Source organism: Electrona antarctica, assembly GCF_951216825.1.
Source record: "Electrona antarctica genome assembly, chromosome: 3".
NCBI classification, from domain to species: Eukaryota; Metazoa; Chordata; class Actinopteri; order Myctophiformes; family Myctophidae; genus Electrona; species Electrona antarctica.
In genome coordinates this window covers 60,556,580-60,566,579 of record NC_136808.1, presented here as the reverse complement: position 1 = coordinate 60,566,579, position 10,000 = coordinate 60,556,580, and the positions used below count along the sequence as shown (strand labels likewise).

The window sequence follows — 10,000 nt, the reverse complement described above, 5'->3', positions numbered from 1 at the left end:
AGACACTTACAGTATTTACTTGTAATTTCACACATTTCGGGGTAGAGCTGAGTGGGTGCAGTACATCTTCCCACCAGAAAGTAAGATGCCCCATTACATACAAATAAAGTACTCAAATGTTTTACTTGAGTAAAAGTATCAATACTGCAATATGGAAATACTCTCGTTACAAGTAAAAGTCAGAAATCATCATTGTTGTTATACGTATCATTTAATTGTCACAAAAACTCGCCACAGACAGCCAATGTTGTGGAAACTTTGGAAAGGCTTTGATTCTGTCTGTTGATAGACACTATAGACTGGAGATGACTATTAGTGATCAGCATTCACACTTAAAGCTGCTATAAGCAATAATATGTCAACATTTTAATGACCTTTCTTTTTAAATTCAGACAGCCAGCAATGGGTAGAACGTTCCCAAAAAATGTTTAGTGTCTGTGACACATCTAGGGGCCGCAATCTGCATTCAAAGATTTTCCTAGAAGCTTTTTTCGGCCAAAGACAAAGCTTCTAGGAACATCTTTGAATGCAGATTGCGGCCCCTAGATGTGTCACAGAGACTACATTTTTGGGGAGCGTTCTACCAGCCTTGCTGGCTGTCTGAATACCAAAAGAAAAAAGAAAAAAAAAGGTCATTAAAATGTTGACATATTATTGCTTATAGCAGCTTTAACACATCCCCCATTGATGCTTGCAACTAGGGATTCAAGAATTCAAGGCCTTGAGAGCGCATTCTTAATGGAAATCACTGCCTCAATGCTGCTAAGCCAAAATAGAAAGGTTACATTTGCAACTCCAAATCTTCCAGCCCCTAGCTCTCTGTGTGACATTTCATATTGTATTAACGCCAAGGAATTCTAAAATTAACTCTCAAGGCAAGGACACACGTTTCATGTTTGTTTATTGCAGTCTGTTCAAGTTTGATAACATACTGTACTGTAAAATAATGTGATAGATATAAATTCATGTGGGGATCTTGCGGTTTGCTTTAGTTTAGATCAGTAAACAGTTTAGATCAGTAAACAGCGGTTTAGCATCATGTTATTCATGTATCCTGCTATTCACTATAATATTTCTGTGGCATACAAAACAGGAACCCAGGCACGCACAGTTACGTCTTATTTGAAGAATTTACGTAATCACTTAATGGGATAGTTCAGATTTTTTTTAACTTAAGCCAAATACTTAATATAGTGGTTGCAACTGTATTGCCCGAGTCCCGTGGTGGGAGTTCTGCTCTGGTTTTGGTGAAATATTAAGTAGTAGTTCCGGTCATTTTGTGGGGGGGGCACGCATTAAAAGTAAATTAATCCACAACACTAACGTCATTTGTATTGTTGACCTGTTTCTAAAATATTAGTGCAACTTTCGTTCATTTTTTTACCCCTCTATCACACGGAACTATGTTTTTTGTGTCCATATCACTACGACCCAAAAAATAGTTCCATGTGATAGAGGGGTCAAAGTTGAACGAAAGTTGCACTCATATTTTAGAAATAGGTCAACAATACAAATTATGCTAGTTTTGTGAATTAATTTACTTTTACTGCGTGGCCCCCTGTACCCCCCACAAAATGACCGGAACTACTTAATATTCACCAAAACCAGAGCAGAACTCCCACCACGGAACAATCAATGAATACAGTTGCAACCACTATATTAATAACAAGTATTTCATACAACTTAAGTTAAATCTGAACTATCCCTTTAACATAATGTTATATATATATACTAGTGGGCTGTACTATATTACATTATACTATATCACCATGCAATGCTGCCATAATGTGTTGACTACAATAGTATACTACACGTCCCTCTACTATAATATACTGTACTATACCACAGTGTACTACAATAAGTTATACTTGACTGTACAGTTGGAGGCCATCGATATTGTCCTTTTCTTTTTGCTGAGGTTTGCGTGATCTGCGCAAAAGGACAGTTAACCCATTTTGGGCGGGAACCCCTTTTGGTGTTTTAAACATTGTTATAATTTAGCTATTGAAAAATAGCAGATCTACAAGCTCATAGCGCGCCACCGAGTGGCGCGCTACGAGCTTGTAGGTCTGCTATTTTTGAAAAATCGTGAAAATATTTATTTCAGAAAACTGGAGGATTTAGAAGGATTTAAAAAAAAATTGAGGTCAGGCCTAAATGGGTCAAATGATAAGGGACAATATCGGTGGCACCCAACTGTACGTGTATTAAAGTACATCATTATTGTACTAGAGCTGTGTGATAGTACCGTACTGTATAGCTGCTTCATTCCATGGCATCGCGCATGCATCGTAGCTGCTTTCCCAGGTGAAGGGTGAAGCTAAACCTGGTTAGCTTTGATGCTGGTTCACTTTGCTGAGGAATGGTTTGCCACAGCTGTCCTCTCTGACATGGCTAACTGTGCTAATGGCATGTTTCTGTTTTTGTTTGTTTTGTTCTTTCTTTCTTGCACTCTCACCAACCCCTGCCTGCCTGCTGTGTCACTCGCTTCACCTTCTCCTCAACTCATCCTGCCACATCCTGTGTTTACGTTCCTGCTGCGTTGCTCATGGAAATATATATTTTTTTTGACTGGGCTGTGGTGGTTTTTATTTTCTTATATTTATCTGTTTTTTTTTAAATTATACTGTACTCTGTCACCTGGACTCTGGCCGTTGCTTTCTCATTGGCCCACGCTGCACTGTGCATCCTTAAACGGTTGCATGTATACCCAATCTCAGCCCGTCAGACGGTTTTTCATCCCGCCCCAGTCCCCAGACTTCTGTCAGTCCCCCAACTGCAGCCCCACCCACTCTGCCGAGGCCCGCCTCAACGGGGTGGGGCCCCGCATCACCCCTAACTCCTACCAGCCAAAGATGGGGTCTCCCCTCATGCACCCACGCACACAGACCCTCCCAGCCAAGCCCAAAGTATCAGAGAAGCCCCTCCAGACCACCCGCTCCAACCCGCTGCCCAGCTCGGCGGAAGGGCCCGCCGCCCCCAAGTCAGAGCCCTCCACTCCCTGCCAGCCCCTGGCCCCCTGTATCCCCAACAGCCCGCGGGTGAGGCGCCACCCGCCCCTCACGGTGCCCCCCAAGCTGTCCATCCCCCTGTCGCCGGTGCCCCCCATGTCCCCCCTCCGGCGGCACCACGTCTACCCTGACCACAATGGCAAATGTGTATCCATCGCATCGCAGGTGACTCCCCACCCCTCCCCCCGGGGCAGCCCTCTCCCCACCCCCAAAGGCACCCCCGTGCACACGCCCAAGGACAGCCCGGCGGGCACCCCGAGCCCCACGCCTCCGCCCAGCCCCTCCATCGGCGGCCTGCCCTGGAGGACGCGCCTCAACTCCATCAAGAACAGCTTCCTGGGCTCGCCCCGCTTCCACCGCAGGAAAATGCAAGGTACCGTACTGCTGGCGGCGAGAGGTACCGTACCGAGAGGCAGCGGCTGTTTGGTCGGTTTGGTTACTGGGTCATATCGTACCTCTCTGTCGGATGGAAACCTTGTATCTCCAAATCCGTTACTTTTCAGGAAATGTAAAGAGAGGGTGTGTGTTCCAGTGGATCCAGTGTTAAAGGGCCTTTCAAACGTGAAGCGATATAACGCGCCTATAGTTCATTTTCAATGAGACCTGCGTTTTTGCACGGAAAAGTCACGGTGCGACAACGCAAGCGTATTTACGTGAGCGCGGTCCCGTGAATTTGTTGCGTGCGTGCTCGTTACGTGCACACGCCCGCGACTCACCAGACCTGGATTCTGTTTAGCTTTTTTTTTTACGGTTGCGTCGTTGATCCAGGCAACAACGCCTGCGTTCCTCGCTTCCTGTTTGAAAAGCCCTTTAGTCAGTGATGATTTAGTCACAAGCTCTTTTTAAAACCTTCCATTGGTTCAGTTATTATTAAATCCACAGACAGGCTTGACCACTTTCACTTTCAAAATGATCTACACAGACGGGCACTGTCCACTTGGTAAAATGATTCGATAGTGAAAAATGAAAATAGCAGAAACACTCGACCAAGTAGTCAAAGTAGGGTGCTCATTTATGAAGGGGGGAAAACTAAAGTTGAAATATGGACACACAAGGTTTGTGCCCGACAGCTAGGATAATGTTTTGTTTTGATGTTATCTGTATTCCTGTATATGATAAACTGTGGCAGCAGAGGATGCAGCCAGCCAGGCACAAACGGCCACTTTTCTCATGGGCCCAGAGGAGCTGCTGCTAATAGCTGCATTTAGTCATGGCTCCCAGCCTTATCAGTCGACCCCCTCAGCCTCCGGGCCATGTCTTGTAGAAGATAGCATCCCATTACAGTGAGTGGAAAATGTGTCCTTTTTTTGGCTTTATTAAGACCAATTTTGACCTGAGGCCGATTCTACAAATGGCTTCTAAATCAGTGGTTCTCACACTTTCAAGATTCTTTTCAAAATGTAGCAGATGTACAAGATCACAGCGTGGCACATCTGTTTGTATCTGCTTGTATATTGTATCTATATCGTCTTAGTTTTAGTCGACAAAAACAACACTGATCCCTGATTCCCTGTCTCTGTTGGTTCCACAGTCCCCACCCAAGAAGACATGTCCAGCCTCACCCCAGACTCATCCCCAGAGTGAGTGCTACACACACACACACACACACACACACACACACACACACACACACACACACACACACACACACACACACACACACACACACACACACACACACACACACACACACACTTTATGTCCAGCCTCACCCCCAGACTCATCCCCAGAGTGAGTGCTACACACACACACACACACACACACACACACACACACACACACACACACACACACACACACACACACACACACACACACACACACTTTATGTCCACCCTCACCCCAGACTCATCCCCAGAGTGAGTGCTACACACACACACACACACACACACACACACACACACACACACACACACACACACACACACACACACACACACACACACACACTTTATGTCCAGCCTCACCCCAGACTCATCCCCAGAGTGAGTGCTACACACACACACACACACACACACACACACACACACACACACACACACACACACACACACACACACTTTATGTCCAGCCTCACCCCAGACTCATCCCCAGAGTGAGTGCTACACACACACTTTCACTTTATTTTTGAGTGGTGTAAACCACTCCTACAACTGGCTTTGTTTGTCTGTCTGTCTGTGCTCAAAAAATTAGCACGGTTGCTATGGTCACCCAGTTCACACGGGTGTGATTTCATTACGTTAGACATTACGTCAGACCACAGCTGATCAGTCTATATAAGACCTTACATCACTCAGTTCACACGGGTGTGATTTTTTTATTTTAGTGCAACACCCCAAGGGGTCTCTGCATTTTTACTAGTTGACTAGTTGCCTAGTTTAGTTGTTTAACTAGGCCTACCTATTATGTTTGTTTTTTTTTTAATAATTGTTGTACATTTAAAAACTGTGTACATTGGTGACTATAACTATAATCTAGCTGATCTTTTGATTCCTACAAAAATGGAGAAAAAAAGTTTATTTTTCTTCTTATCAACTAGTCAACTAGTACCAACAAGGTCGACTAGTTGCTTAAAGCCCTACAGCACACATGGTTACACAATATTAGTACTCCGTCCTAGTAGTCACATTCCTCAAGATGTCTCACGGATTGATTTTCTTGATGCTAGAGAAATTATGTCATAGTTTGTCTCTATCACGATCACTTGTCCCCCTTGCCATCTGGGTATAATTATGACACTGACACATGGTATAGTAAGTGTTTCACCAAACCGTTTTTTTTGCTTTGCTTATTGAGTTTTTTTCATGTAGTGGAATTTAGATGAATTAAACTAATTTCTAGCTACAGTCACTGACTGCTGACCATGAATGGTCCAAAATTAATTTGGTTTATAATTCTTTAGTTCTCCGAACCTTGACTCGCTACTTGCTCATTTCAAGTTTTTTTGCAAGCGCTTCAATATAATATTCCAATCTTAATTGGCAAAATTCCTTAGCAATATGATGTCAGTCAGAATTCATGTTTAGTAATAGACATATTAAAAAGGATTCCTGCTGTGACTCCTGGGCAGCTATTTTTTGAGGCGCAACCAAGCACTCTTTAGCTAGTGGAGCTGCGGAGATGGATTTTTAAAAATAAATTGTTCAACGCAAAATGCTGCGTTCCAAGTTCAGGAGAGCAATTCTCCTGAATGCTGCCTTCCGGCATGGCATGGAACGGAGAGGAGGGCATTTTGCATTTCTTTCACCATGTAGTAAATGCTGCATTGGTGGTCTGGAGAGGGCGGTTGTTTTACAGAGGGGTAAAAGGGCAGGGGCTGAAGCCCCCTTTGATGTCTATGTGTGCACGCCCCTGATAGTCTCTCTCTTCCCCGCAGGCTGGCCAAGAAGTCCTGGTTCGGCAACTTCATCAACCTGGAGAAGGAGGAGCAGATCTTCATCGTGATCAGAGACAAGCCACTCAGCTCTATAAAGGCAGACATCGTCCACGCCTTTCTCTCTGTAAGACCTCCAGCAAACCCTCTCGTCAATCATCAGTGTGTTCATAGAGCTATTCTCTTGGCGTGTCATTGCACATCTGTTGTGTTACAATTATCACCATTCTTTTGACCATGGTGCGCTTCAGCTTCATTGGTCAGGAGGTGCACGGCACTGCACGCACATCCCAAGCTAATTCAACGGGTGCTCGAACAGAAAGAACAAACTGCAAAAGAAAGAAGAAGTCATGCACACATGTTTTTTGTAAGCTCCCCAAAAACGTTAATTACCAAGGCGGCAAAAAAACACAACGTTTTGGCCTCTGTGGCCTTCGTCAGGTCATCATTACACCTATCATATATCGATATACCATCACCTGAGGTGATGTTGGCATCAAACACAAGACATAATACTATCATATATTGATATACCATCACCTGAGGTGATGTTGGCAGCAAACACAAGACATATAACTTATGGAACAGTGATATGCTTGCTGCTCGGGTGTCACAGGGGTCAAATCCTGTCCACCCACCACCGCAGAGAGTAAGGGCTGATAGACTGTCAGCAGGGGGTGTTGAAGAGGAGTATAGTAGTAAGGTCAGGAGTATAGTAGTAACGTATAGTAGTAACGTATAGTAGTAACAGGAGTATAGTAGTAACGTCCTCCCAGTCAGGGACGTGCAGAGAGCGTTAGAGGGGCAGGGGCTGAAATCCCGTTAAGTACAGTACTTTAGTAAAAGTACTTAGTTACTTTCCACCACTGCTCTGTCCTCAACCCTCTCTCTCCCTCTCCCTCTCCCTCTCCCTCTCCCTCTCCACTCCTCCCATCAGATCCCCAGTCTGAGCCACAGTGTGATCTCTCAGACCAGTTTCCGGGCGGAATACAAGTCCACAGCTGGTCCCACCGTGTTCCAGAAGCCCGTTAAGTTCCAGGTGGACATCACCTACACGGAGAGCAACGGCGCCACCAAGGAGAACGGCATCTACTCTGTCACCTTTACGCTGCTGTCAGGTAGCGCCCGCCCGCCCGCACGCACACACGCACGCACGCACGCACGCACGCACGCACGCACGCACGCACGCACGCACGCACGCACGCACGCACGCACGCACGCACAAATTAATACCAAGCACACACAGTTCAGGCAGACATCTCGTCCCAATGAACAAAAGCAAGGGCTCGCTACTCACTTTGTAATGCTCCAGGTATTTTTATTCACAATCACAGCAGGCAGGACATACAATGTTTTGACCGGTATTGGTCTTTCTCAAGTATCAATGAGATAACAGGAAATCATTCATTTCAGTGTGGACAAAAGAGCCATCAGCCCCATCTGGTGTTGTGGGGTGGCAACAATTACAACATGATTAGCAAACAAAAACATGATTGGCAAACATTCTTTCCGTTTGATATCAACGGGAAAGCGCTAGGACGTGTACACACCAACACACGTCGTCGCAATCAGCCGGTTGGATTAGCTATGGCGTTTCCACACGTCGTATAAGGTCTGAATGTGTTAACACCGCCGGGTCTTCCGTCTCTCCTCGTCTTGTCTCTCCTTAAAGGTCCGAGTCGGCGTTTTAAGCGCGTGGTGGAGACCATCCAAGCCCAGCTCCTCAGCTCCAACGACCAGCCAGGGGCTCAGCCACAAATATCTGGTAAGTAAGATTCCTCCTTGGCAGCCGGTCTCCCCACCACCGCCCCCCCCCCCCTCTCTCTCTCTCTCAGCATCCTGGCACAGAATCCTCGCAGCACTCGGCCCCACTCGGCTCGGATCGGCTCGGCTCGGCTCACCACACGCTTAAAGCCCCACAGCATCTCCACGATGTCACGCACACGCCTAAACACATGCACATGGTGCACACTGCACAGGCACATGTACGGATGTACACACAGCGCTCACATGCTTGCAAACGCATTCATTCACTCAGAGTACGAGTGAGATTGACATGTTATTATGTAACTGTTATTAATACAGGTAATGAATCTCACCCAGGGACAGAGACACAAAGGCCCCTTTTCCACCGGTTGGTTTCCAATAGGAACCGGTTCAGTTCTTTTCCACCGGTTGGTTCCCAATAGGAACCGGTTCAGTTATTTTCCACCGGTTGGTTCCCAATGGGAACCGGTTCAGTTCTTTTCCACCGGTTGGTTCCCAATGGGAACCGGTTCAGTTCTTTTCCACCGGTTGGTTCCCAATGGGAACCGGTTCAGTTCTTTTCCACCGGTTGGTTCCCAATGGGAACCGGTTCAGTTCTTTTCCACCGGTTGGTTCCCAATGGGAACCGGTTCAGTTCTTTTCCACCGGTTGGTTCCCAATGGGAGGTTGGGAACCGGTTCAGTTCTTTTTGGTTCTTAGTCCATGAGCCAGAGCTCCAAAATTGGAACGTTAATTATGAATTGAGTGGGCAAAACCATACATTAGATTGTTATCACCATGAAACTTCCCCAATTGAGCACTTACACGAAGACAATGATTTATTGTATTACAAATGTCACATTTTTAAATATGCAAATGAGGCATTATGTAGGAAAATATGCAGAATAATCGAAAATATGAAAAAGCTACTACTGTGGAAGGGTTATCATGTATTCATTTACTTGTCTTGATCAACAATTTAATATAGCTCTAGTTTTTTGGAGCTCTGGCTCATGGACTAAGAACCAAAAAGAACTGAACTGGTGGCAAGGGGGTCAAAGTGGAACGGGTCACACGTACTGTTCAAAGGTTGACTTGCTCAGGTACTGTTCAATAATATTGAACGAGGGGGGAAAGGTTTGAAGGTTTTTAGAAATATGTTGTCTATACTATATACTGTAGTTACTATATAGTAGACTATATTGTATCTATTTTGCATGCACTATATTATAGTACATGCAAAATATAAGTCTTTGTGAAGGATAGGCAGCCAGCTCAATCCGTGTCAATGATGAACTCGCCTCCGCTAGCTTCTCTCCACAGAAAATACCCACGCCCCCCCCCCCTCCCCTCCCCACCCACCCTGCAACGCTTTGAAGTCCCGTCCGATTTAACTGCACATTTTTTGGGCTGCCTATGGATAGATGGATGATAAGAAAATATGGAAGTAAAAAACAGACCGTTGTGTTTTCTTGTCCATGTTAGTTTTGTCTCGTAGTGTGAACAGAGTTTTGTTCCTGTACTGTATATGTGGGTTATTTACTTGATAATGGTCCCCTCTGGTGGTGGAGCAGGGTAGTACACAATAAGCAGCTCAGTGCGATATTAGGTGAATCAAGTTGTTAGCAAAATGTATTGGTACTGGTAGTATTACAGTTGTGTCAGCCATGAAGGACTCTAGTGTATTTGATATCAGCATAATGACATGTAGCAGTCCGAGTAGCCATAATGACATGTAGCAGTCTGAGTAGCCATAATGACATGTAGCAGACCGAGTAGCCATAATGACATGTAGCAGTCTGAGTAGCCATAAATGTAGCAGTCTGAGTAGCCATAATGACATGTAGCAGTCCGAGTAGCCATAATGACA

At 45.4% G+C, this 10,000-nt stretch overlaps 1 protein-coding gene across 4 annotated transcripts in view; it reads left to right on the top strand.

Annotated features, from left to right (window-relative positions):
- The window catches only part of brsk2b (BR serine/threonine kinase 2b), a 141,518-nt gene that overhangs the window by 123,107 nt on the left and 8,411 nt on the right, over positions 1–10,000 (top strand). For 3 of the 4 annotated variants that reach the window (XM_079497559.1, XM_079497558.1, XM_079497557.1), the window contains exons 14-18: positions 2,721–3,384; positions 4,543–4,591; positions 6,388–6,511; positions 7,322–7,502; positions 8,057–8,149. In XM_079497559.1, the coding sequence (XP_079353685.1) occupies positions 2,721–3,384; positions 4,543–4,591; positions 6,388–6,511; positions 7,322–7,502; positions 8,057–8,149 (1,111 nt within the window). The remainder of the gene's footprint in view (positions 1–2,720; positions 3,385–4,542; positions 4,592–6,387; positions 6,512–7,321; positions 7,503–8,056; positions 8,150–10,000) is intronic. The other variant, XM_079497560.1, reaches the window with a different exon arrangement.